At 48.0% G+C, this 27,889-nt stretch overlaps 3 protein-coding genes across 3 annotated transcripts; 1 reads left to right on the top strand and 2 right to left on the bottom strand.

The window, feature by feature from the left end:
- Positions 1 to 126: 126 nt before the first annotated feature.
- aste1a (asteroid homolog 1a) lies at positions 127 to 6,904 on the bottom strand. The gene is made up of 6 exons (XM_084556407.1): positions 6,292 to 6,904; positions 2,797 to 3,617; positions 2,170 to 2,475; positions 1,841 to 2,042; positions 1,385 to 1,529; positions 127 to 704 (listed from the first exon to the last, which is right to left on the bottom strand). Exons 1-6 carry the CDS (start codon positions 6,419 to 6,421, stop codon positions 329 to 331), a joined length of 1,980 nt encoding a protein of 659 aa, XP_084412533.1. The 5' UTR covers positions 6,422 to 6,904; the 3' UTR covers positions 127 to 328.
- A 1,171-nt stretch (positions 6,905 to 8,075) lies between these two features.
- On the top strand, positions 8,076 to 18,188 carry aldh5a1 (aldehyde dehydrogenase 5 family, member A1 (succinate-semialdehyde dehydrogenase)). Its single transcript, XM_084556377.1, has 10 exons — positions 8,076 to 8,675; positions 9,742 to 9,825; positions 10,814 to 10,984; positions 11,321 to 11,437; positions 11,522 to 11,665; positions 13,646 to 13,789; positions 13,881 to 14,039; positions 16,109 to 16,272; positions 16,367 to 16,425; positions 16,549 to 18,188. Exons 1-10 carry the CDS (start codon positions 8,388 to 8,390, stop codon positions 16,758 to 16,760), a joined length of 1,542 nt encoding a protein of 513 aa, XP_084412503.1. The 5' UTR covers positions 8,076 to 8,387; the 3' UTR covers positions 16,761 to 18,188.
- On the bottom strand, positions 17,787 to 25,890 carry kiaa0319 (KIAA0319). Its single transcript, XM_084556469.1, has 17 exons — positions 25,675 to 25,890; positions 24,722 to 24,787; positions 23,651 to 24,300; positions 23,255 to 23,378; positions 21,702 to 21,794; positions 21,437 to 21,571; positions 21,153 to 21,300; positions 20,925 to 21,073; positions 20,683 to 20,834; positions 20,459 to 20,597; positions 20,222 to 20,381; positions 19,975 to 20,111; positions 19,765 to 19,887; positions 19,567 to 19,657; positions 19,389 to 19,480; positions 18,673 to 18,888; positions 17,787 to 17,920 (listed from the first exon to the last, which is right to left on the bottom strand). The coding sequence occupies exons 2-16, from the start codon at positions 24,762 to 24,764 to the stop codon at positions 18,731 to 18,733; spliced, it is 2,394 nt and encodes a 797-aa protein (XP_084412595.1). The 5' UTR covers positions 24,765 to 24,787; positions 25,675 to 25,890; the 3' UTR covers positions 17,787 to 17,920; positions 18,673 to 18,730.
- Positions 25,891 to 27,889: the final 1,999 nt, after the last annotated feature.

Below are 27,889 nucleotides of genomic sequence, written 5' to 3' on the forward strand. Positions count from 1 at the left end.
ACCTCCTGAGACTTTGTCCCGTAACACGTCTCAGCTGCTGTAAAACCAACACAAAACAATAGGAACACCGACGCTGAACACAGAACCTTTATTATTGATCTGGTTGAAAACTATGAGCAACGAGAACAAAGAGTCTCAGGTCTGTTGTTAAATCTGTCCAAAGGATCATGTGACAACGTTTAAACGCCTGCTGACGTCTAAGAGTAAAAGGCTTTAGACGTAATATAGACTGAGAACCAGTCGCTGAGACCAGCTCTAAAAAACATCTCAATAAAAACATTTAAAAACCGTCAGAGGAGCTTCAGACTGACGTGGCACTGATCCGAGGTCAGAGGACGTCCCGGCTACGTCGCTCCTCCTTCCGGGTCAGTTCTGGTGGGTTGCAGCGGTTCCTCCTCTCCTTGGTTCTGTAGCGAGTTTTCACCGACACCTGATCGTCCAGCTGCAGCTCCTCCAGCGTTCTGGCCTCCTTCACCTCCTCCTCGTCCTCCTGCAGCAGGAGCAGCTGCATGTTGGAGCTCAGGTTGTTCAGAGGCTGGCGTCCGGGCTGCCGTGTCTCTGTGGACGCCTCCTGAGGGTGGACCGGGAGGACGATGGACAGCATGTCCTGGTACTGCTTCATCCCGGAGGTGTCCCCATTCAGGAGGCTGTTCCTGAGGTCCCCCCTGTGGACCAGCTGGTGGACGAGTGTCCCCTGATACAACCTGGAGAGAGTTAGGGTTAGAGACGTTCACCTCTACTGGATGAGGTTCGATTCATTTCTATTTATACACAAATACTTTCTACATTTGTTCACAGAAACTAGACAAAGAGAAGCCAGTCAGTTAAAGTGAGCCAATATTACATATCATGTCCTCCTTGTGTCCAGTATCTGCTGTGACCTCCTTGTCACTAAATGTTCCTGGTAACAGCTGATCAGTGGTCTACAGCAGCTTGGAGGGATTTTAGCCCATTCCTCAGAACAGAACCACTTCAGTTCTGAGATGTTGGTGGGTTTCCTCACATCAACTGCTTGCTTCAGGTCCTTCCACAACATTTCTATTGGATTAAGGTCAGGACTTTGACTTGGCCGTTCCTAAACATTCATCTTGTTCTTCTTTAACCGTTCAAACCTTAAACTAAACCAGGAACTGAACCACACACGAGTCTCATCACGTCGATGGAAACACGTCTGAACACATGGACTCTGACTGGACCTGTAAATGAACTCTCTGATATGTAATATTGGCTCATTTTAGCCTAACGTGTGTGTGGTTGGGTTCTCTTTGATGTCTGAAGGAAACTAAAACTTTAAAGCAGCTCTGTAAATGTTCAGATTTATTTTGTGTCTTTCTGCTGCTGACGCTGTGATGGCCGTCTTTAGAGCAGAGCCTGAACGCCTCACCGAGCCACGTGGGGTTCAGGTAGAGGGAAGCCCAGCAGCTGGTTCAGGTGGATGGCGTCTCTCAGACAGGCCTGCCACTGAGCGAAGGCGTGGACCACGGCCACGTCTGGCTTCTGGTGACGGAGCTGGTTCTCAACCTCCAGAGCTGCAACGACAACGTGTCAAACATTTATGAGTGCAGCTAAACTCTTATGATCAGCTTCACATGACTAGCTAATGTAGCTAAACCTAGCTTAGATGGCTAAAGTTAGCTAACACAGCTAAGGTGGCCAGATTCAACCAAGCCTAGCTTAGCAAGTTAAAGTTAGCTGAGTTAGCTAAACACGACTCGTACAGCAAAACTGTAATAAATAGCAAATTTAGCTAATATATTTAAACGTACCTTAGACAGCTAAAGGTAGCTAGCTTAGCTTGCTGTCGTAATAAAACTAGATCATTTATCATCCTGTTGATCACCTGTTCTGGATCTCTGAGCGTTGTTGCTCATTCCCAGCAGCAGAGACTTCAGCAGCTTCACATCTGGAGGAGGCCGAGCTCTCTGCATCCAGTAGCAGGTGACGGCCACCGGGAGGCGCAGCTGAGGAGACAGGAGGCTCAGAGCGTCCTGGGTCACTCCCAGAGCCTCCAGTAAGACCTGCAGACGCTCCGAGGCCTCGGCCTGAGACAAACATCATGATGACGCTCGTTAGCTGACTTGGCTAACCATGCTAATACAGTAAAACCAGCTAATATGTGTAAAGTTAGCTTAGAGTTAGGGAACGATAAAAACATTGTGATGCTCTGACCTGGAGCAGGGAGCTGAGCTGGAGCCGCTCGGTGACTCTGGTGAACGCTGGTTTGACAGGAATGAATTGTAGCTGGAGGCCGACTCTGGTCCTCTCGTCCACGTGCAGCGACGTGTCCCGGCCCAGCAGCAGCCCATAGGTCAGCTGGCGGATCGGCCTGGAGGTCAGGTTGATGGTGGGCAGGTCTTTGTGCTCCACGGCGACGCTGAGGCTCGTCCTCTGCATCAGCAGCACGTCCAGGACGTCTCCGTTCAGCTTGCTACGCGCCAACGGCAACCGCATCCAGTCTGGGACGATGGCTGCCTCCTGGAGACCAGAGAGGACCAGCGTTCATTAGGGGGGTCCCCGTCAAGTTATCAGCTGATCCCATCTTTTAATATTCAGTATCTTAAATTATTTAGCTTCTTCTGGTTCTTCTTCTTATGTTTTGGCAGATTTGACGCTAGCCAACCAGCTAGCCATTAAAACAGAAGAAGAAGAAGAAGAAGTTTTGACGCTACAGAGACGTGGTCTTGGTTCTTAGCAGAGCTCAAATAAATAACTACTAGAGATCAGACTTGGCTGAAGCCTGGTTCTGATCGGGACGCCCCTCCTGTTTAAACCACAGCTTTAAAATGAGTTGATTACCTCGATCACTGCTGGGAGCGGCGGCACCACCCCATGGATGAAGAACCTTTTCAGGGAGCTGGGAGGTAGACGGTACTCATCCAAAGCCAGAGACAGATTCTTCAACTCCTCCGCCTTGCTCGCTTCGCTCAGATCTCCCATCAGCCCCAGTGCCGCCTCCAAGGCGTCCTGAGGCTCCTGGAAGTCCTGCAGCCAGCGGAGCAGCCCCATGAGGCGGCTGGGTCTGTCGCCGTTGGCCGGGTTGAACTGAGCCCAACGGACCTTCTGGCGCTTCACGTAGTCGTTGCCGGCCAGGACGGCGAAGGTGGGCAGGAGCCGACGCTGAATTGGGAAGACGATGCAGAAGCTGGAGGTGTAGAACCTCTTGCAGGGAATGTAGCTGTGGGAGCCTTGCCGTTGGACGTCCTGCCACTGAAAATGAGAGATGGGCAGCAGCCCCGCCGGGAGGTCGAAAATGTAGAAGTCGCTGTCGTTGGAAAGCACAGGGCAGCGCCACTCAGTGGCCAGAGCAGCTATCTCCTGATCGGCCTCTGAGAAGCACTGAGCCACCGGGACGTCCAGCCGGACCAGCGTCTGCATGAACACCCTCTTGGCGAACTGTGGCAGGATGTCCTCCTTGCTGCCGTCCACCGCCGCCCGGTGGGCTCTCTTGATCGCTTCCTCTGCTCTCTTCAGGACGGTCTCGTTCTTCCTGTTTGTGAAGTCGGAGCCGCCGTCCACGACCACGTACGGGGTCACGCCGCAGGTTCTGAGGGCCGCCACGAACTTCTCAGTCAGGTCCTCCAGGGCGGCGTACTCCCCGCCCTGGTTCTGGTCCAAACCTGAACAATCAACCGACATACATGACTTATATCAGCGAGTTTAACAAAGTGTTGTTAAAGTAGATGAACTTAGCTTAGAAAGCTACTTTAGTTAAACTTAGCTTAGGCAGTTTAGGTTGGCGGACATAGCTAAACATGTCAAATCAAAGTAAGCTAATACAGCTAACTAATACAGCTAGCTAATACAGCTAGCCAGAGCTGAAAGGGGAAGAGGAGGACACACTCCAAGGTAAAGGTGTGTTTATGTGTCTTGGTAATAAAATGTTTAATATTTGTGCAGCTGTTAATAGCAAGCTAGCTAGCTAGTTAAAAACTAGAGAAGTGCATCTTTGAACTGGTTGGTTAAATAGGCTAATATTCATGCTAACTGTCTGTATATTTTTTTCACCTTTTGTTTTGCTTCAAAACAAAGTTTTTGCTAACACTGTTAAAGTCGTCTGGAGGCTCGACTGTGGCTGATGCATCAGATGAGGGACCAACTGTCACCATAGTATTTATAGTATGAGAATTACACCTAAAGGGAAATTCATTTAGTCAAAGTATCTCATTAATTAATATGTGTTTATATGTGTTTCATCTGAGCAGCTCTGTCTCAGCCCCATCCTGGTAAATTAACACATCATTCTGAGATTAGTAATTAGTCATCGTCTTTCTTTGGTCACTTCCTCATCAGCTCCACCAGGTGACTCAGTGGCTCAGTGAATCAGTGACTCAGTGGCTCAGTGAATCAGTGACTCAGTGACTCAGTGAATCAGTGACTCAGTGAATCAGTGGATCAGTGAATCAGTGACTCAGTGGCTCAGTGACTCAGTGAATCAGTGACTCAGTGAATCAGTTGCTCAGTGACTCAGTGACTCAGTGGCTCAGTGACTCAGTGAACCAGTGGCTCAGTGGCTCAGTGGCTCAGTGACTCAGTGAACCAGTGGCTCAGTGACTCAGTGACTCACTATTTGGTTGATATTTTATTGTTTATTTCTGTCTGTTTTTGTACAGTTGAATGTGTTATTATTTTTATATGTCTGAGTGATTTTATTGGTTGTTGCACTTTATTGTTGTTCTTGCACTACAAATTATTTTTGCACATTACTGTTGTAGTTATAAACCAGGTGAGACTTTTACAGTCAATACTTCATCTACTGGTTTAGTAAAACTAGATGATATTCAGTATTAAACTTAGTGCTTGACTTTGCCCTGTTGTCATGGTGACCGCTGTATCTCTAAACCCAGAGGAAGTCCGGTCTGAAATAACAGGATGATTTCATAACACATGTATTTGTTAGACACTGAAAGAACGTGTCAGGCTGACGACACAACCAGAGCTACAATGAGTTTAAAGTAGGTTTGTGAATGAGGCACAAGTAGAGGGCCCCAAAATGAAATGTTGCTCAGGCCCCATGGAGGCTTGGACCGGCCCTGCATCTAGCTGATAAACACTGAATGACCAAAAAAAACAAATGGTCCCTCCCTAATAGCTCATCTTTATCTCTGATTCCAGCTCATTCTCTGTATCATTGTTTCTATAATCTTCTCCAATGTCTCCAGATTTATCTCCATCCAGTGTTTCATTCATTTTCCACCAAGATCTTGTATTGATGATGGGAGAGTCTGACCACTGCACAAAGCCTTCTCCAGCACATCCCAAAGATTCTCAATGGGGTTCAGGTCTGGACTCTGTGGTGGCCAATCCATGTGTGGACATGATGTCTCATGCTCCCTGAACCACTCTTTCACAATCTGAGCCCCATGAATCCTGGCATTGTCATCTTGGAATATGATCCATTGATGGAATAACCTGGTCATTCAGTATATTCAGGTAGTCAGCTGACCTCATAATGTTGCTGAACCTAGACCTGAGCAACTGCAGCAACCCCAGATCATAGCACTGCCCCATAGCACAGGCTTGTACAGTAGACACTAGGCATGATGGGTGCATCACTTCATCTGCCTCTCTTCTTACCCTGATGGTTCTCCACTATCCTTCCAGTTTTTAATAATGCCTTGGACAGTTCTTAACCCAGTTTTAGTAGTTTCTACAATCTCCTTAGATGTTTTCTCTGCTTGATGCATGCCAATGATTTGACCCTTCTCAAACAGACGACCACAGGATGTGTCTTTAGACATGGTTGTTGAAGGAATGAGAAGCTACTCATTGCATCAGTTGGGCTTAAATAACTTGTCAGCTGAAAGATAATCACCCATGCAGTAATTATCCAATAGGAGGTGAATACCTGTTTATTAGTTAGATCCAGGTGGTGACTTTTTTATGACCAGACTGTGTAGCTAGCTCTATCAGGCCACGTTAGCTGGTGTCATGAGGGTATGACTGTAATCTGACGAAACCAGTTTTAGATGCAGATTGGCTCCGCCCACCTGATTACACAAAGATCCTGGAGTAAATAGACTCTGTTTAAGATAGTTATAGATTTCTTTTCAGTTCTGTTCTGTTCTTATCAGTGTATTTATTTATTCCTGGTTCTCTTTAATCTCTAATAAAACTTTAGATCAAGTTTCTAACATTAAAAGTTGCTCCAGGCGTCTCAGCAATATTTAGACACAAATAAATAATAAAGAGTTAAATATATGAGATCAGACTTTTTAAAACTAGTTTGATTTCACTGAATTAAACCTAAGAACAGGTTCAGTTCTTCCTACAGAGCTACAGGTCCGGTCTTACCAGATTTAAAGTACAGCAGGTAGATGAGGTTCCATCCGTCAATCACCAGTCGACTGTTACTGAACTCGGCGGTGTCCCGGTAAACTTTTCCGTGGTTCTCCAAGAAAGTGACCAGACCTTGAACCCCCATCCTGACTCTGAGTGATCTGCGCAGCCCTCATCACCTCCGCTCTTATTTACATCTGAGTTTCCTTAAGTTTCACTTTCCAGACATCAGACAGAACTGGATGTTTACTTATACCCAGTTTGACCTGAAGGTGTCCCTGTTGTCACACAGAGCTGGTCCCAGTCCAGTCCCCTCTGGTCCCCGTAACTCCACCACAAAGACCTCATGGAGGTGGAGGTGGTCTGGGACACATGTGACCTCCTTCCTTTGGTAGTGTGAACACACAATGAGTCCTGGGTCACATTAAAGACCACCTACTCACCAGGGCTGGTCTGAGGAAGAAACATAATCAAACTGATGATTTATTTGCTGTTTGAAAATAAAAATGAGCTCCTCTGTGTTTGTACGGTTGTAAAGGTTTCATAAATCTGAACGTAACGCTGCAGGATTCAGTGATAGATCTGAGTTCATTACTCCAACAATACGCAGATAAAGATCAGAGAGGAGGAGGAGGAGCAGGAGCAGGAGGAGGAGGAGATGACCAGTGACTTGAAAGGGAAAGTGAAACTAAAGAACCCTGAGAGGAGATGAGAAGCAGCAGCTGTGTAAAAATGATCATTAACTCAATGACTCAAAACATCCTGAAAGTCAACAAAGAATAATGAACCAGTGTATTAGACTAAAGTGAGCCAATATTACATATCATGTCCTCCTTGTCTCCAGTATCTGCTGTGACCTCCTTGTCACTAAATGTTTCTGGTAACTGCTGATCAGTGGTCTACAGCAGCTTGGAGGAATTTTAGCCCATTCCTCAGAACAGAACCACTTCAGTTCTGAGATGTTGGTGGGTTTCCTCACATCAACTGCTTGCTTCAGGTCCTTCCACAACATTTCTATTGGATTAAGGTCAGGACTTTGACTTGGCCGTTCCTAAACATTCATCTTGTTCTTCTTTAACCGTTCTTTTGTAGAACCACTTGTGTTCTTGGTTCTCGTCGTCTTGCTGCATGACCCAGTTTCTCTTCACATTCAGCTCATGGACAGATGTCCTGACATTTTCTTTTAGAGTTCACTGGTAGAATTCAGAATTCATTGGTCCATCAATGAGGACAAGCCGTCCTGGTCCATAAACCAGGAACCCTAACCCTAACACTCATCACACTGATGGAAACACATCTGAACAGACTGAATCCTAGAGGTTCACCTCTCTGATATGTAATATTGGCTCATTTTAGTCTAATGTTTGTGTCTCATGTGTCTGACTGGATCTTTGTCTACTTTCAGGATGTTTATTAAATGTCATTTAACATCACTGCAATTTATTAATAATAATAATACCTTTATTTATATAGCACCTTTAAAAACAGCAGTACCTGCAGTGATGTTGTTTTTATATTAAACATTGTGATGAACAGCGTACCCAGTTACAACGTTCACACACAGGACTAGTGAATGAATGATCCACTGACAGTCTAAAATAAACACAATGCCTCGTATTTATAGATTTTAATGACTTTGACACAGACTCCATTAGTGCACAGTTGTCACTTTCTATATTTATTTTACTTACTTGCTTATGTTTTATACTCAGCTGGTTTTATTCTAGTTCTATACTCTTACTGTTTCTGCTTGGGACCAGGACCAGGGTAACTACTTTAGTTCCACCTCATGTACCAACATGTGTGTAATGACAGTAAAACTCCTTGAATCCATCTAAGGGTTAGGAACCCTCATCATAGTTTGACAAACTCGGGGCCCCAAACAGGATCTCGCTCAGGGCCCCCACCAAGCTAGAAACGGCCCTGTACGTAGTGACCTATATGGAGGACTGTATACATCAGGAGCATTGAGTCGGTGCAGGCTGGTTTGTGCAGAGTCACGTGATCAGCCCGTCCTCCTGCAGACTGGTTAGAACCGACAGAAAGCTGCCGGAGCTTCGGCTGCAGACCCGCGGACCTCCAGCACTCAGTGACCGCCCTCTGTCCCCGGTATGTCCGCTGTTTGCGTGCTGAAGACTCGCTACTTCCTCCGGCAGCTCCTCCCCGGTCTGCCCGCCGCCATGAGCAGACACTACAGCCTGGACGTCTCCGCTCCGCTGCTCCGGACGCAGGGCTACGTGGACGGCCGCTGGGTCTCCGCAGGCTCGGTGTTCCCGGTGCTGGACCCGGCCACCGGGCAGGAGATAGCCCGGGTGTCGGACTGTGGCCCGGCGGAGGCCAAGCAGGCGGTGGACGCTGCCTACAAAGCGTTTCAGACCTGGAAGCGGTACACAGCCAAGGTAAGATGCTTCCCCTACACCAAACTCCATTAAAAAAACTGACAATTTAAAGTTTACTGCCTTTTATCAGCACTCAAAATAAAAAGAATGTATTTATTTTTATATTTCAATAACTCTTCGAAGTCCGAGGTTAATTCGGCTCATTCATAAATCACTAAATGACACATTATTATTACCACAGCTTTTATTTTAGCTTTTAATTGTTTGCCTTCCACTTCCGTTTGTGCTGAATATTATTAAATAAAAATGAAAGACTCAGTTAAATGCTGTTAAACGTGTTTCCAGATTCTCATTCAGAAACTGCTGAAACATTTTCATCCTGAACACCTGCTCTTCTCTCTTCAACCACACTCCACTGAAAAAATAATATAAATGTTTAATTCCGGCTTTAAAAGGCTCCGGTCTTTATTGTAAACCATCTTTTCACATCTGCACTGAACCGGACTTGAATTCGGCTGAAAAATAATTCACCAGGAAACACGCAGTTTAGATCAAACTTTAACTTTCTCTTTGGTTTCTTCCTGCCTGCCGCCGCCATGTTTTTGGACCGGAAGTTGCTAAACACGTTCAAAGTTTGCTCTAAGCTAACCATGACCTCAGATTATAAGTGAACCATTCATGCCGAACTCAAGAGAGTTTATATAATATTCTGAAAACTTTCAGGCTGAGTGGACAAACCACTCATCTGAGGCAGTAACTGTGATTATCCTTAAATTATAATAACATTGAATGGAGTTTTGTGTGCTCAAACTGCAGCTACTCCAGTCAGTGAGCTGTAGGTTGATGAATGATGTGACAGACTGAGGGAACACCAAAGCCACCAAATCTTTAACCAGGATGTAACAACAGAGTTTAAACATTGTCAGGATGTTGGTGATTGGTTTCTCCTCTGACCACTTCCTGCTCCTCCTCGTTGTCATGGAGATATTTTGTAGTTTTGTGTTCATGTAGGTTTTCTTGTTGTTTATTGTCTTGTTCACTAACGATAAATAAACCACTGGGACAGATTGTTGTGACCTGTGCTGTGATTGGTTCTCATGGTGCGCTGTGATTGGCTGTCCCACAGGAGAGGAGCGTCCTGCTGAGGAAGTGGTTCGACCTGCTGACGCTGCATAAAGACGATCTGGCCAAACTGATCACATTTGAATGTGTGAGTGTCATCGAGTGGTGTTTCATTAATACGATCGATCACTCACACATATAACTTTGGTGTCATTTGGATTCGTTAGGACGATATTTAGCTAACACATATATCCATATAGTGGGAGTGGGTGGGGCACCGACACGCAGCCTCTAAATAACATTATCTGCTGTGAAACTCGTTCATTTCACTAATATTTAGTTCTGATGCTCTAGTGCTGTTCCCTGTTGAGTCCAGAGTTACCTGTTATCTATTCATGGACGTGCAGCGGTTTGTTGTTCTTTAACCAGCTCTTCCTCTCTCTGCCTCCTCATCCTCCTTTCAATGAGCTCTTCATCCGTATACTCTGCCTCAGAACGCTAACGACGTCCATCATAAACAAAGTCATCGTCTACAACCTCAGAATCAGAAAAATATTCAGCCAAAAAACTAGCAGCAGCAAATTACAGGTAAACAAGCCGACTGTCGCTCAGAGATGACATCATCCAGGTCAGAGGTCAGTAGGTCAGTCTACAGACCCTGGATGATGATAGCAGGTAACTCTGGACTCAACAGGTAACAGCACTAAATGGTAAATGGCCTTGCTTTTATATAGCTATTGGTACTCAAAGCGCTCTACCTACTGAGCCACAGCCGCCCCCACTAGAGCATCATAACTAAATATTAGAGAAATGAACAAGTTTCACAGCAGATAATGTTATTTAGAGGCTGCGTCTCGGTGCCCCACCCACTCCCACTATATGGATATACACTGATCTAAATATCTGACGAACGACTCCAAATGACACCAAAGTTATATGTGTGAGTAAATGATCGTATCCAGTTCCCTGATCAACTGGGAGCCAAAGTATGTGGACACCTGAACGTTCAGACATAATTTATCAAGACCCACAGATCCAGACCTGGTGTCCACATACTTTTGGCTGCGACAGAGTGACCGGAACTACTTTCCATTGAAGAAGTAGTTCCACAGGAAGTTACCATGGATGTGTTTCAGGGGAAGCCGATGCGCGAGTCTCTCGGGGAGATCGCCTACTCCGCCTCCTTCCTGGAGTGGTTCTCAGAGGAGGCTCGGAGGGTTTATGGAGACATCGTCCCGTCTCCCGCCCAGGACAGGAAGATCCTCCTCCTCAAGCAGCCGGTGGGAGTGACCTCCATCATCACCCCGGTGAGCAGCCAATAGGAGTCCAGCTGTCACGTCTGTCATCCAGATGTTCTCACTGAGCAGTCTGGTAACATCTGGATGTTTATGATGAGGCCTGTTCTAACTTTTTATTTAGCATCATTGTGCACGTTATAGAAACCATAAGAATATTATTATTTCCTCCATGTGGCTGTTGTTCATGGTGCGTAGCGTAGCCTGAAGCTCTAAACATCTACTCGTCTTACTACGTCCTCGTCTTGTGCTTGTACCGCGGTGCTGAGGTTAGCTTAGCTTAGCTCGTATGTGGAGGAAGTTGTTCTTGATCTCGATGTCTGATAAAACTGAAGCTGTGTTTCTCAGTGGAACTTCCCCAGCGCTATGATCACCAGGAAGGTCGGAGCTGCTCTGGCCGCCGGCTGCACGGTGGTGGTCAAACCGGCCGAGGACACGCCGCTGTCGGCTCTCGCTCTGGCAGAGGTCGGTACACCAACATCTGGATGAGGACTGAATATAAACAACACACCATCATTTCTACTTCCTGTGTTTCTGTGTCGGTGGCAGCTGGCGGAGCAGGCCGGGATCCCTGCCGGGGTCTTTAACGTGGTCCCCTGCTCCAAGGAGAAGACTCCGTCAGTCGGGGAGGTTCTCTGCACCGACCCCCTGGTGGCCAAGATCTCCTTCACGGGCTCCACCGCCACTGGAAAGGTCAGACACTGGGAGGCTGCCTGCAGCGCCCCCTGCTGGCTGGGGGGGGGGGGGGGGGGGGGTCTATATTTTTTCATGGGTCGGGGCAACTTTAAACCCTCCATCTTCATAGATCAAGGCTCAATGCGACCAGTGTTGGCGGCCATCTTTGATTAGTTGGAGTCACATTGAAACTTTAGTAGTTGACCAGTTTAATGAAGCTTCTGTCTGTAGCAGGAATGAGTCCAGGTAACAGGTCAACACTCATCTCTTAGACCAGCAGTTCCCAGACTTTTTTGGCCGCGCACCCCCTTCTATGTCCCAACCGGGTTGACGCACCCCCAATCTCCCACAGCTTAAAAAATAAAAAAAACGCAACCAGCTTTTTTAGAGCCATAATTTATAGCCATAATGAGTTACGCACAAGCTTCCACTTTTAAGAACAAAGATGATGACGACAGGCTCAGGATCAGAAGCAGAAACAGATCAGTTGAGGGACATGTTAGAATATTTTCAGCCGCGTTAGCAACTTTAAAGCTAACACAAACCCGTCATCATAGCACAGCGGTTATGGAAATAAAATTAGAACGCTAGTAATTTGAATTAAATTGCAATAAAGTTAGACACGAGCCACAACACTGATAACAAAGAGCATAGGCTCAGGAAGAGATAAAACAGAGGATCCATCTGAGGATGTTAAAGAGCAGAGCAGGTGGCTCAGCTTGGTGTGCACCAGTGACGTACGCTGAGGTTGGTGGCTCAGATTTACAATCATGAACCCAATGAAACAGCTTCAATTCTCCATCAGTTGGCTGCTTTCACACTAACTGGTTACGTTTCATATCTCAGTGAGGATTCTTTACACAGGTATAAGGTTCATATCTGGACAAAGGACCAATGTCAATCTATAGCAGTTAAGAGACAGAATGAGACAGAGAGAGCGTTGGCCGTCACAACTCCACAGTTCATTCATTCAACATGAGAGTAGCCAGTGAGAAAAAATAAAGACAAATGGAAATATGGATTAGAATTGAAACTAAATCATCACCTTAATCAAATTATAATATTGAGTTGTTAAATCTTCTGATGATCTGATCCATTTTTAATTCAGACTGTTTAACAGAATATCTTCCATCATTTACCACTTCCTGTTTTGACTGAAGGTTTAGATTTACAATCTTCTATTTTTATGTTTCACACAAAGAATAGATCCCAATAAATGGACCTGGACAGTAGAGTTGACTCAGAGTAGAAGAAGAGCAACAGCATGAAGCAGTGGCTCACTAGCGCCCTCTTCCATGAGGCAGAAGTACTGGCTGCCTCATCTCCTTGTTTTTCAGTGCGGTTTAATGTCAGATCAACAAGACTAAATATGTTCCACTCATACATGAAATACATGAACTAGACTATGGAAGATTAGGACACATGATAAAAATGGACACAACCAATATATTGATGGCATACAGAGAGTTAGCCAAGGACACGAGCCTAACGCAGTTTGTGCGAGATTGCCCAACCCGAGGCTCGGCTTCCTGCTGCCTCAACTCGTGTCGCTCCCGATGGTTGCTCCCTGTGTTCACACAAGAAATAAGTAAACAATAAAAATGATCGAAATGATGGGAATCATACAGAAATTGCATTTATATCAGACCAATGGAAAAATAGTAGCAGTTATTTTACTGTCATTACTTTTCATGATGCTAGAAGATAACTTCTCCGCCGTTACGTTTTTCATCTCGCGCACCCCTGAGAGGCAGCTCCCTGTCTTAGACACTAAATGCTAAATGCTAATCCATTAGCAACTCTACTGTCCACTGTTTAAATACGTGTCAGTCAAAGGTCAGAGGTCAGTAACTTCATGGTTATCTTATTAATAACCTTCTAGTCTCGTCAACGTTTCCTCATAGTTTTTAGTTTTAGCTCGTCAGCGTCTGATCTCTTTTCATCCAGAGACTCTTTAGTTAATGACTGCTTCTAATGTTTTGTTGCGTCTCTCCTCAGGTGTTGCTCAAAATGGCCGCCGACACCGTGAAGAAGGCGTCCATGGAGCTCGGAGGCCACGCCCCCTTCATTGTGTTCGACAGCGCTGACGTGGACAAGGCAGTGGGCGGAGCCATGGCCTCAAAGTTCAGGAACTCGGGTCAGGTGAGACGAGTGAAACGTCCCAACATTGACCCGAGCGTTGACTACAAACATGGCCGCCGTCACACAAGGTTTATTTTTCTTCTTCATGCAGACGTGCGTGTGTTCAAACCGCTTCCTGGTCCAGAATGGCGTCTACGACCGCTTCGTGGAGAAGCTGGGGCGAGCGATGGACGCCGAGCTCCGTCTGGGTCACGGCTCGGAGCCCGACACCACCCAGGGGCCCCTCATCAACACCAGAGCTGCAGAGAAGGTGACGTAGACGCTGGGGTGAATCTGAGCTTAGACCACTTAGACCCGTTACCATGGAGACCAAATCAAAGGATGTGATCAGATAGACGTGTTCACATCAAAACTGCTGGAGGAAGAGAAGAAGATAGAAACAGGAGGATGAGGAAGGAGACGACCAAGATGTCTCCACGTCTCCATCGTCTCTGTCCACACTGATTCCATCTTGGTTCTTCTACCTCCATGTTTCTGTCCCTCACCTGATGATGATCAGTAAATACTCCAGCGTCCTCCCACCGTCCAGAGACATGCTGGTTAGGTGTGAGTGTCTCTCTGTGTTAGCCCTGTGATAGACTGGAGACCTGTCCAGGGTGGACCCCCCTTCTAGACCGATGACAGCTGGGATAGACTGGAGACCCGATGACAGCTGGGATAGACTGGAGACCTGTCCAGGGTGGACCCCCCCCTCTAGACCGATGACAGCTGGGATAGACTGGAGACCCGATGACAGCTGGGATAGACTGGAGACCTGTCCAGGGTGGACCCCCCCTCTGGACCGATGACAGCTGGGATAGACTGGAGACCTGTCCAGGGTGGACCCCCCCCTCTGGACCAATGACAGCTGGGATAGACTGGAGACCTGTCCAGGGTGGACCCCCCCCCCCCCCTAGACCAATGACAGCTGGGTTAGACTGGAGACCTGTCCAGGGTGGACCCCCCCCCCCCCCCCCAGACCAATGACAGCTGGGTTAGACTGGAGACCTGTCCAGGGTGGACCCCCCCCCCCCCCCCCCCCGGACCAATGACAGCTGGGTTAGACTGGAGACCTGTCCAGGGTGGACCCCCCCCCTCTGGACCAATGACAGCTGGGATAGACTGGAGACCTGTCCAGGGTGGACCCCCCCTCTGGACCAATGACAGCTGGGATAGACTGGAGACCTGTCCAGGGTGGACCCCCCCCCCCCCCCCTCTGGACCAATGACAGCTGGGATAGACTGGAGACCTGTCCAGGGTGGACCCCCCCTCTGGACCAATGACAGCTGGGATAGACTGGAGACCTGTCCAGGGTGGACCCCCCCTCTAGACCAATGACAGCTGGGATAGACTGGAGACCTGTCCAGGGTGGACCCCCCCCCCCCCTGGACCAATGACAGCTGGGATAGACTGGAGACCTGTCCAGGGTGGACCCCCCCCTCTAGACCAATGACAGCTGGGATAGACTGGAGACCTGTCCAGGGTGGACCCCCCCCCCCCCCTTAGACCAATGACAGCTGGGATAGACTGGAGACCTGTCCAGGGTGGACCCCCCCCCCCCCCCCCAGACCAATGACAGCTGGGTTAGACTGGAGACCTGTCCAGGGTGGACCCCCCCCCCCCCCCCCCCGGACCAATGACAGCTGGGTTAGACTGGAGACCTGTCCAGGGTGGACCCCCCCCTCTGGACCAATGACAGCTGGGATAGACTGGAGACCTGTCCAGGGTGGACCCCCCCTCTGGACCAATGACAGCTGGGATAGACTGGAGACCTGTCCAGGGTGGACCCCCCCCCCCCCCCCTCTGGACCAATGACAGCTGGGATAGACTGGAGACCTGTCCAGGGTGGACCCCCCCTCTGGACCAATGACAGCTGGGATAGACTGGAGACCTGTCCAGGGTGGACCCCCCCTCTAGACCAATGACAGCTGGGATAGACTGGAGACCTGTCCAGGGTGGACCCCCCCCCCCCCCTGGACCAATGACAGCTGGGATAGACTGGAGACCTGTCCAGGGTGGACCCCCCCCTCTAGACCAATGACAGCTGGGATAGACTGGAGACCTGTCCAGGGTGGACCCCCCCCCCCCCTTAGACCAATGACAGCTGGGATAGACTGGAGACCTGTCCAGGGTGGACCCCCCCTCTAGACCAATGACAGCTGTGATAGACTCCAGCCCCCCATGACCCTTCACAGGACAAGAGGTTACAGAAGATGAATCAATGAATGAATGAATGAATGAATAGTAAACCTTCTGAGACCTCTACTCCTCGTCAGCTGGTCTGGTCTCCTCCTTGTGCTAGCTGTTGTCTCTCAGACTGACAGGTGTGTCCTCTCTCAGGTGGTCCAGCAGATCTCTGACGCTGTGTCTCGTGGAGCGAAGCTTCTGAAAGGCGGGAAGCGTCTGGACGGGTCCTTCATGGAGCCAACGCTGCTGGCCGACGTCACCACCGACATGCTGTGTACGAAGGAGGAGACGTTTGGTCCTCTGCTGCCCGTCATCAGGTCTGTCTGCTCCTCATTGTGATCTTCCTCCTCCTCCTCCTCCTCCTCTGTGAAGACGTCCGTCCACCAACCTCAGTCTGGTTCTGATTCACAGGTTCAACACAGAAGAAGAAGCTCTGGCTGTAGCTAACGCCTCCAACGTTGGTCTGGCAGGTGAGGACTGGTTTTAATGTCGGCTTCAGCAGAAGGTTTCCTCCAGATGTTCAGCTCTAAATGTCTGGTTTAGGTTTTTATCACCTGAAGGTCACATGACCAGAGAGGCTCGCTGTCTTTCAGGTTACTTCTACTCTCAGGACGTGAGTCAGATCTGGCGGGTGGCGGAGGAGCTGGAGGTGGGGTTGGTGGGAGTGAACGAAGGTCTCCTGTCCACGCCGGAGGCCACCTTCGGGGGGGTCAAGCAGTCCGGTCTGGGCCGCGAGGGCTCCAAGTACGGCATCGATGAGTACCTGGAGGTCAAGTACATGTGCTTTGGAGGCCTCAAACCCTGAACCTGAACCTAAACCAGAACCAGAACCAGTGGTACCACAGCACCGTCACCAACTAAAACCTTTACATCTCAGAGTTCATCAGATAAGTTTATAAAACCTAAAAGTAGATCTGGTCCTTTTATTCCTCCTGAGTTGCCTTGAACCAGAGGAGATAACTTGTTGTTAGACTGTTGGTTTAATCGATGGCTCCTCTCCAAATAAAGTAAAAACTATTTTATTTCGTATTCTAACATTCCTGTTTAAACCTATAGGAGGCGCTGTAGCATCTGAGCTCTGATAAGCCCCGCCCCCTCATTAACTGCCAGCAAATGAATTATGATGTTTATCTTAAAGAGACAGGAGCCTCTGGTTCTGGGAGGATTCACAGAAATAATAATTATAATTTAATGTTTTCATTAGTGCAGAATCACCTGAATAAGAGTCTTTATTTGTTAGCTCAGTGTAAGTAATGAATATCTACAGCCTCACCACTAGATGGTGCTAATTCCAACTCACTGCACCTTTAAAACTCAATCCATAGAAAGTGATTTACTTCGTCATGCGTCTAAATAATTTACAAATCTCAAAGTTTTAACTTTGCTTCTAAATGTTTTCTTTGTTAAACCACATTCTGTTTCTTTAACGGAGAGAAAATAGTCCGACGAGCTTTAACAAGGTTAAATTTATGTTTTATTGTTTTTGACAAACGTTTAAAACATGAAGATGAACGGATGAGATCAGATCGTCCAGAACCAGCTTTTAACCCGTAACAGAATAATTTACCAATAAATAACAAACAACAACACAAGTTACCGCTGCAGGGTAACTAGCATGCGAGGGAAGAATGCTAACATTAGCTGCTAACATTAGCATTCCTCGCTTTAAGATTTGTGGTTTTTGGAAATAAATAACGAATAGACTCTGCATAGTAACTGTTGCTAAGCTGTGATTGGATAGTGATTGTTGGGGGAGGGGCTTAGCAGATCGGAATGAAACCTCCAGCCAACCAGAATCCAGCATTCAGTTTATTTAAACATTTTGCGTCGTCCCAGTGAAGCTGTTGAACTTGTCTCTGCATGCGTCGTATGTTCTGGATGTAACTATGGTAACGTAGCGAGCTAGCATAAACCTCTTGTTACTGTAGATGACGCTGATCTGAATGCTGGGTAAAGCACAGGAATCTGGAAACATATGATGAGGCCGATTATTTCTCACAACGATGAACAACAGTTATGCTAAGTTAGCTTTAAGCTAACGAGAAGCACAAACGACAGTCAGCTGGTTGTGGTTCAGTCTGTGTACGTTAGCTTGATCAGATAACAACCGTGAATAATGTCGTTATAATGTTGTTGTGTCATTTGTCGTCATTGTAATAAACTTTTGTTGCCAAATGTAAAAAAAATAAATAGATTTTTGTATTTCTGACCAATTAAAGATGAGATTGTTATATGAGGCGCTGTGATGAGTTTTATATGAGGTAACAATAAATAATAATCACCAGCTGAGAGGTGTTCACTTTACACTGAAATAAAAAGAACAAGCTAATTCAACGGGACGTTTTGTGTTGACTATGCTAAGCTAGCAGTTTCTTTGGGATTAGTTAGATGTGTTGAAAATCTTAGAGGTTGCTAATTTAAATTAGCTTCTAGGTTCAGTTATTTAGTTTGATGAGCGATGTCATAAACCAACGATGTATTGGTGATTAGCTTATTAGCTAAGAAGCTACAACATGTAAATCATACATATGAGCTTAGCTAGCAGTCCCAGTCATTGTGCTAAGCTAGGCTAAGCTAGGCTAAACATGTCGTGGTCGTCTGAGGTTCTGAAGAATTAACCTCTCGTCTCCTGGATGTCCCAGTCAGTCTGGACTCCGTCTTCTCATGTCCTTTCAACAAGTCCGACTCTGAATGGGACACGGGTTCATTGTACTGACCTCACAGTGCAGGGATTCTGGGTAATGGAGTCTTTTTGGCAGCCAGGAGGTTACTCCGTCATCCAAAGGCGTTTCCATTGCGGACGGCCTGAGCGTTGACCCGGTTCCTGCTGCGGACGGGTCGGTCCCGGCTGAAGATGGTGTCCTGGTCACTGTCCAGCTCCGACTCCGACATCATGAGGCTGGAGTTGTGCTCCGTGCTGCGATGTTTGATACCTGCACAGGTGTGACCTGTATTATTCACTATACTTATGGAGGCTTCAGTCATTAATGACTCACATGAAGACAAATATTAGTAAAGTTATAATATTCATGACACTGGTTTTCCACGTCGCTGGACGTGTTAACATCCAAACGTGTCTGCAGATGGTTGGTGACTTGGAGACAAGTCTCACATGTTAAGATCTGATTTACTTCAGAGACAAAGACTCAGATTAGACCTGAACCCTGAAGCTTCATCCTCAGAGGAACCAGGTCTCTGATGAAGGAACAAACATCTGATGATGAAATAATGAGCAAAGTCTTTATGGTCTAATTCTACAGCTTGTTCTAAAATATGGATCATCTCTTAACTTTAACTCCTCTTCCTCAGATCGGCCCTGTAGAGTAGGTGGTCTTTAATGTGACCCAGGACTCATTAAAGACCGGTCTAGATCACTAGTGATCAGATCACTCTGGGTGTTAATGTCTGAACAGTTGAATCTGAAGCGACTCACTGAATTTAGGTCTGAGCTCCACCCTCTCCTGCTCGTCCATGTTGTCCAGGATGGTGTATTTGGTTTTCTTCCTCCCTTTGCTCTGCCTCTTCCTGGAAACAGGAACACAGGTAAGCATCAGCTGACTGAGTGTAAACACGTCTCTGGGATCAGCTGACTGCCTGTAAACACGTCTCACCTCCTGCAGCAGCAGATGAAGGTCCAGCTGATGGACAGGATGAGGACCATGAGCATGAAGCTGGTCAGGATGACGTAGAGGACTCTCCACTCTGTCGGGTTGAAGGAAACTTTGAGCTCAGATTCTGTTTAAATTAAACTACTGATGGAAACATTAGAAGCTGAATGAGGAAACAATCAAAGAAGAAGAAGGAGCTACCACAGTTGCTCTCTCCGTCGCCAAGGTAACGGCGTATCAGGTTCTCAGTCCAGAAGGGGTCACAGGCACACTGCTTCGTGATTGGATCACACTGACCCCGCCCTGAACAGCGCAGCAGACACACTGCAGAGAAACAGGAGGCAGCTAGCATGGTTAGCATGGTTAGCATGGTTAGCATCACACCCTGAGACGTTAAAGGTTTGGACTCACAGACGGTGTCGACTCTCAGGACCCTGAACAGAAGGTAGTCACTCTTCTCTCTGAGCAGCTGGGTCCTCAGCAGACTGACCAGCCCGGAGCCGGGGAGCGGCCCCGAGGGGCCCCGAACGGAGAACCGCAACACCGTGCTGCACACACCAAGAGAACGGTGAAGAACTTATTTTATTCCCTGTTTAGGAAACTGATCATTAGTTCTCTTTGTAAAGAAATAAAATAGTGGAACCAGGAGAACCAGTACCTGAGGTGGGAGTGTCCCTGCAGCGCTCGGACCTGGATGTCGGTGTCGAGGACGTGGATCAGGGCGGCGAGCTGTCGGACCACCGTGTCCCTCTGAGCGACGCTGACCTGAGACACCGACACCAGCATCTCCAGCTCCACCTGCTCCCCCCCCCCAGGCTCTACGGGAGGGACACGACCGTCAAACCAGTTAAACCACCCCCCCCACCTCCCCCCAGACCTTTAGAACCAGACCCACCTGGTCGGACCTCTACGGTTGCCGTGGCGGCGCTGGAGCGGCCCTGAGAGTCGGTGACCTTCAGCTGAAACAGGTAGGTCCCCTCCACCAGGTCAGACAGGTAGAGAGACGCCTGGGTCTCTGAGCCGTACAGGACCTCCTGAAACCAGGACACCACAGAAGAAGTCACAGCTCACCTGTCTGGACTGGATCGGTCTAATCTGTGACCTGGTCTCCACACTGACCCCGGCTGCAGGACTCTGGCTGTCTCTGGTCCAGAGGAAGTGGAGCTGGTTCTGGTCTCCGTCACTGACCGAGCCTCTGAGCACCAGGGAGTTGTTGGGGAGAGTCAGAGAGTGGCTGCCGCTGGCGTGGGCGACGGGAGGAAGAGTCCTGGCTGCAGGACGAGGGACGGACGAGGATTGGACGTCTGCTTTGGACAAGTCCACCAGGGGGCGTATTACTGAATATTAATGAGGACACTCACCGTCCTGGATCCTGACGGTCAGGGAGGCGCTGTCCGTCGCCCCGTCCTGGTCCGAGACCGTCAGTCTGAAGGTGTAACGCCCTGCCCGAACACCTGTCGCCGTGGCAACAGCCTGGTCGGCGTCCACCAGCTTCAGCCCGGGAGGACCGCTGGGAAACGGAGGAGGAGGAGTCGGTTTGAGACGAGAGAATAAATGAATGTGATTGGTTGAACGTGTTGGTCTCCCACCTGACCACCTCCCACTGGTAGCTGCTGACGCCGCGGTCGTCGCTGCTGCCGCTGCCGTCGAGCAACAAGCTGCTCAACGGGAGAAACAGCTTCCTGTCGGGGCCCACGACGGCCACCGGACCACGGTTTGAGCCCCCGACCTCTGACACTGACCCAGGGAGGAAAGAAAAGGGTTTTATTTTAGTTTTGATCTTCTTCATCCAGACACAGATGTGATCTCCGGCGCCCTCTGCTGGAGTCAGACCTCCTACACTTCCTTTAAGATCACATGTTTGTAAAGTTACCTGACTCAGCAGCAGCCGGCGATGTGCTGGAGGTCGCTGGGTTCACACCAGCAGGTAGGGAGGTGGGGGTGGTGGAGGGGTCAGAGGTCACGGCCTGGGTCGGTGGTGCTGCGGTCTGGAGCAGCTGTAATGTTTCTGTTAGAGAAGAGGGAGACGTGTTGGTCACTTCCTGGTTCAGACGCTGTGATTATATGAACAGATGAAACTAGACGGCCTCCAGGCAGCAGGGGGCGCTGCAGCCAGGCCTGAGGTGTGTTATCTGTACCGCCGCTGGTCTGAGGAGCGGCTGAAGCAGCGAACGTCACCGCCGGTGGCGTCTGCTCTCTGGGGTCTCCAGGTGACGGCGTCAGGGGTCGACCTGTAACGATGATGTCCAGCTGAGAATTAATTAATGGACTCATTAATTCTCCCTGAGTAAAACCATGTGTTATATTATTACAGCTAGTTAGCAGCTAGCTAGCAGCTAGTTAGCAGCTAGTTAGCAGCTAGCTAGCAGCTAGTTAGCACCTAGCAAATAATTCACTGGGCGACTGACAATGTTCCCTCTAATTTTTCATGTGTCTGGGCATACACAAAAACTCTGTGAGTACACTGTGGACCACTGTGAGCAACATCACACGTGCACGCTGGGGCCACACACCAGTATCACACCTGTCCAAAACCTGAGATCATAGCAAGTTACATAGTTTATCAAAAGAATCCCATTATAGCAGTAATTTTTTACCTATATATTATATTCATCTATTTATTGCGCATAGTGCTGTCTGTGATGTGTGTGTGTTGCTTGTATGTCTTTATGCCACTGTCAAAGACAATTTTCCATTTTATGTAAGTTTTATGGACATTAAAGAAGTCTAAGTCTAACTGTATAAATGAATATAAAACAATAGAAAGCAGAACATTCCTCTTGTAATAGCGCAATAAGAAAAGTTCAAACAGAAAGTTTGAGGAAAAGTTGTAGCTTTGTTGTCTTCTGGTATCTTCTTCACAAGCAACAGTACCTCGACCAATGAGATGAGCAGGATTCCCGCTGTCAGCTTATTGGTCACAGTTTACCGTAAATGTTCCTATAAAGCGCCTTGTTACTCATTAATTACATTGACATTTTACACGCTACTTTTGATTCTCACGGTAATACGGGACAAAGTGCGTCCTGTTTCAGCTCAATACGGGACGCGTACTTTTGTTTCTAAATACGGAACGATTCTGTTTTTCAAGGGACTGTTGGCAACCCCAAGTTTTGCAGAGCAGACCTTTCTCTCTCGAAAAAGAAAAATCTTACCCAGTGTCACCGCTGGTTCTTTGTTTGCACACACTCCGACAGCCATTCCATCTTAAAAGAACCACATTTAATTTTTACTTTGTCTTGGTGAGTGGATGCGCCACTGCCTTAACTCCGCCGCACTGTTAGCTAACCTGCAAAACACCGGCGCCGCGGTGGATATGGCGGGGCACGTACTGTCATGATTGGCAGCGTAAGTGAACCGCATCATACCATTGGCTGGACAGCTGTCACTCACTGAGTTACATTGCAAAATGGTACATAAACAAATAATTTACTTGTTTAATTTATTTACAGTTCATGTTGGATTTTTTTATGCGCTGCATAGATTTTCTTGTGCGCGGAGAACGTGCGAGCAGTGCGCGATTGCGCAAGCGCGCAGCTTAGAGGGAACATTGGCGACTGAGAACCTTCACAGACAGGAGGTGGAGCTGTGTCGGCCATCTTTGTTGCTAGCCATGCTGGCGTTAGCATGTGGTGCTAGTAGCAGTGACATCATTATTTTATTCAGCTCTGAATGACCATAACAGACTGACCTGGCTCCGTTGCCGTGGTGACAGACCAGGGGGGTGGAGTGGTGGAGGAGTCAGGTGGGGTCGAGTCAGTCGCAGACGTCAGCGAAGGAGAAACTGTTCTGGGTTCAGGTCTAGGAACACGAGTCTGGATCCGGCAGCAGGACGATCAGAGGAGAAAAAGATTTAAACATCTGACTCCAACTCCTCCTCCTCCACCTCCTCCACCTCCTCCTCCACGTCCTCCTCCTCCACCTCCTCCTCCTCCGTCCTCTGCTCAGAAACATTACATCAGCTCTGATCTAAACAGACACTGTTAGAATAATGAGATGGAGGAGGAGGTGGAGGAGGAGGAGGAGGAGGTGGTGAAGGAGGAAGAGGTGAGGAGGTTTCATGTCTCCGTCTCTTGTCATTTCTCACCGTCTCCTCAGCGTCGCTCCGTCTCCTGGTTCCTTCCTCGTCTCCGTCCTCGTGTCCTCGGCTCACGTTCCCCTCAGACGAGGCTCTAATCTGGGCCGCGCTGCTCTCCGTCGCCCCCCCCTCTGATCCGTCCTCTGATTGGTTGAGGCCGTCTCTTCCCTTCAAAGATGGCAGATCGGCCTCGTCTCTGTCCTCCTGGCCTCCCTGGTCTCTGTCCTCCTGGCCTCCCTCTGAGTACGACTCATCCTGCCGGGGCCCGTCAAAGAGGGCCAGGTCCTTCAGGGCCTCCAGGTCCCCGGGGGCCTCGGAGGGCCGAGAGAGGGGCCTCCAGCGGCCGCCGTACGGCTCTCCTCTCACCAGAGACTGGAGGACCAGGGTCTGGGGGGACGCCCTCCTCAGGAAGGCCAGGAAGGAGTCGGCCCCGGGCCTCTGTCGGGGCCGGCAGTCCTCCCTCTGCTGGCAGCTCAGGATGTAGCAGCGGCCCTCAAACAGCCAGGCCAGGTCGTAGCCGGGCAGGTCGCAGCACGCCGCCACGCACTGCGGCAGGGACGCCACGCCAGGAACCCGCAGGATACCGCTGCTCTCCACCGCCGGAGAAACCACCGCCTCAGAGAAGGTCGCCCCCTGCCAGCACTGAGACGCCACTACAGCTGAAACACAGGACGTTAACCAGGAGGAGGGTTAACAGCAGCAGCAGCATCTGGATCAGAGCAGAATGTCCAGGACGAATAAAATGTCCAGAGGTTGAGTTGTGTGTACGTTGCCTCCTGTAGTGGAATCAGGAGGATTTTGTAGCCAGATTCACTTTCAAGAGGTAAGAACCCAACGTGGAACACTTTGGGTTCTTTGGTTCTCCACATGTCCAGATGGAGAGTGGGCCTGGTTCTATTGTTACTAGAACCTTTGTGGTATTTCTCTAAACTCTTGGTCCAGTTCTAGTCAAGGGGTTGCTGAATGAGTTCAGACATTTTAGCTGATCACTAATTAATCAGCTGTTCTCATCTAAATAAAACAGGTTCTGCTCCTTCATGTTAGAGGGTGGAGTTAATGAGACACGTCTTCATGTTTTACCTTCAACGCTGTGAAGCAGCAGCAGGAAGCTTTTCTCCCACATGGTCGGTCGGTCGGTCGGTCGGTCTGAGAGGAGACAGCAGCATCACACGTTAAACCTGTCAGTGTGTCAGGATCCAGCTCTGCAACAGTTTCAGCACCATGAGGCTGGACAGCGCCCCCAGGCCCCGCCCAGCGCCCCCAGGCCCCGCCCAGCGCCCCCAGGCCCCGCCCAGCGCCAGGAAACACGCTGGACTGTGACTGGAATCAAACCTTCTGCCTCTGACACAAAACACGATTTAATATTTAAATAAACTAAAAACACGAGACATTAAGTGACACAAACACGCAGTGAAAGCTCCTCCACAGACTGAGTGTGTCTGAGCCAACAGCTCCTCAGGAGAACCAGCAATCAATCAATCTATCAATCATCCGAATCCCGTTCAAAATGTAAACATTTAAAGATTCCGTCGCTTCTGGGCAACGAGTCCTAAAAGATATAAAAATATTTCTAATAAAGTCTTTATCAGTATGACTTTCTGTTTAATTCGGGTTTCGTTAAAAACGTTAAATGCTGAGACTTCCATCTTATCAGCACAATGAGATTTATTATTATTACCTTCCGATGAACATGTTTATTAGACTTTCAGTAAATTTTCATTTAGTGAGGAGAATGACACACGAGCCGAATGACGCGCCGGAAGTCAGAGCATCTTGAGGTAAACACGTTTTTAATGATTTATCTGATTTTCACGTCTTTACTCAACAGAAAACTCTAAATGTCTGGATTTTTGAACGGGGTTCGGGTTGAGTGACGCAGGCTAACGGTGCACACCGACGCTAACGTTTGTCACCGCCATTTTTTAACGGTCAGGAGATCAAAGGAATCTAATCATCCTCGTGTCGTCGGTTGTAACGGCCAAAAACCCCGTTAAACCCCGTTACAGCGGGATGTAACGGGGGCAGTGACTCACCTGGTCGCGGCTCTGCCGGTTCTACCGGGATGACGGTCCGAGCAGCGGGTCACGTGCTGGAGCCACCGGGAGGATTCATCACGGTCTCTGGTTCCACCGGTTATTTACCGAAGACGACAAACTGACCTGAGAAAACACGAAAACTACCGAAGAGCACGACCGACTCAACATCCGGTCTCTTCACAATAAAACAGGAAGCGTGATTAAATGTCAAAATAAATGTCTAGTTTCAGCAGCGTGTTGAGAAAATATTATTTATTAAATTAAATGAATTCGCTTTAAACTTTTAAACTGAACATGCTGTTTTTCATATTTTGTTCTATATTTAATTGACTTGATGTTTAAAAGAGAAAAACTGAAAAGCTCACAAAACATTTTTTTGAATGTTTTCCACCAGTTTGAGGATCTTTAATATTTGAAAACATACATATATAAAGGATAAATAAATATTCCTTTAACAGTGAGTTGATTCAGTTATGGACTCATATAATCTCACATCCTCAAATCAGTGTGTGGACAGAATATGAGACAATGTCCCCTCTGATATGAGACAAAGATATTTGTTTCTACTTTTTGTTTAAGGTCTGTGTCTTCAAACCAACTTTACTTCAGTCAGAATATGAGATCAAACATATCCCACTCAGTGGCAGGAGCCATGGGAACCAGTGGTCATAAAGTTATGGCTGATCAGCTGGGAGTCTTTAGCAGTAATTTAGAGCTGCAGCAGGTAGTCCTGTATTCTTTTATTTTGAAGGGGTAATAAATCCAACACAGCAGCACAGTGTGACGTCTCCTCCGCTCAGCGTCTTTTATTTTTGTGTTTTCTTAAAAAAACAAAACAAAAAAACAACAACCAACATTTCCAACTGAAATCACAGCGATATATAAATTACAACAGCAAACGAAGAATCAGGTTTAAATACTCAGAGCGGCTGAGACAGAGACAGAGACAGAGACAGAGAGGAAGCTGCAGTCCAGGGCGTTCACGTGTCACGTCGCTCCTCGTCAGGTCAAACAAGTCGTTGAGTTGCTGTAAAGTTTTCTCGGCTTCGCTCGGCTGCAGCAGCTGATGATCAGCTGATCAGCAGCTCGTCTGGTTTTAAAACGTGATCAGTTTCAGTTAGAGATCTAATGTGGACGACGTCCTGAAGCTCCGCCCACTAAATGGTTCTAGAGTACCGTTGTTCTGGAGTCTCTCTGTTGGGAACTGATTCTGCTCCAGCAAAGATCTGCTGGACCAATCAGATGAGTTTGGGGCGGGGCCTAATGTGGTGATGGACAGAACAGTAATGTCATACATGTCATGTGACTGGTGTAAATGTCTCTGATTGGTTGGAGGAGGTGGCGTCTCTGAAACGCTGAAGCTGGATGTGAATCCCTGCTGCTGCTGCCGAGGAGCCCTGGAGCAAACCGTTAGCTTAGCTGCACGAGTCAGCTGACGTGTCCCAGTCAGACAAACAAACAAACAAACAAACAAACAAACAGGAAGGTGAGCGTGCATCATGCTCCACAGCGTCTGGTTTGAGACGGATCTAAATGTTCTGATCTCAGACGTGTTTAATGAACGTCACCTGATTGTTCTTCTGAACGTCTTTAAAGGCTGAACCTGGAGGATCAGCGCCACCTGCTGTCTACAGCCTGAACCATCAACCATCAACAGCTTTACTGCTTCATCTCAGTCCACATGTGGAGGTGGTCTGGGACACATGTGACCTCCTTCCTTTGGTAGTGTGAACACACAATGAGTCCTGGGTCACATTAAAGACCACCTACTCACCAGGGCTGATCTGAGGAAGAGGAGTTCAGTTAAGAGATGATCCATATTTTAGAACAAGCTGTAGAATTAGACCATAAAGACTTCGCTCATTATTTATCTCCTTCATCATCAGATGTTTGTTCCTCATCAGAGACCTGGTTCCTCTGAGGACGAAGCTTCAGGGTTCAGGTCTAATCTGAGTCTTTGTCTCATAAATAAATCAGATCTTAACATGTGAGAGTCTTTCCATCTTGTTCCAACATCTGGATCATGTCTCCAAGTCAACCAGCAGCTGTTGATGGTTCTGATCCAGCGGTAGGTAGAGATCCATTAGAGACAGCAGCTGTGACCACATGATGGCGCTGCTGATTTACAGACACACACACTGAGATCAGATCTGTCGTCTCAAACCGACGCTCTCAATCAAATCAACGTGATTTTTAAGCATCGACACAAAAC

The sequence above is a fragment of the Chelon labrosus genome (assembly GCF_963514085.1).
Source record: "Chelon labrosus genome assembly, chromosome: 12".
In the NCBI taxonomy this organism is placed as follows: Eukaryota; Metazoa; Chordata; class Actinopteri; order Mugiliformes; family Mugilidae; genus Chelon; species Chelon labrosus.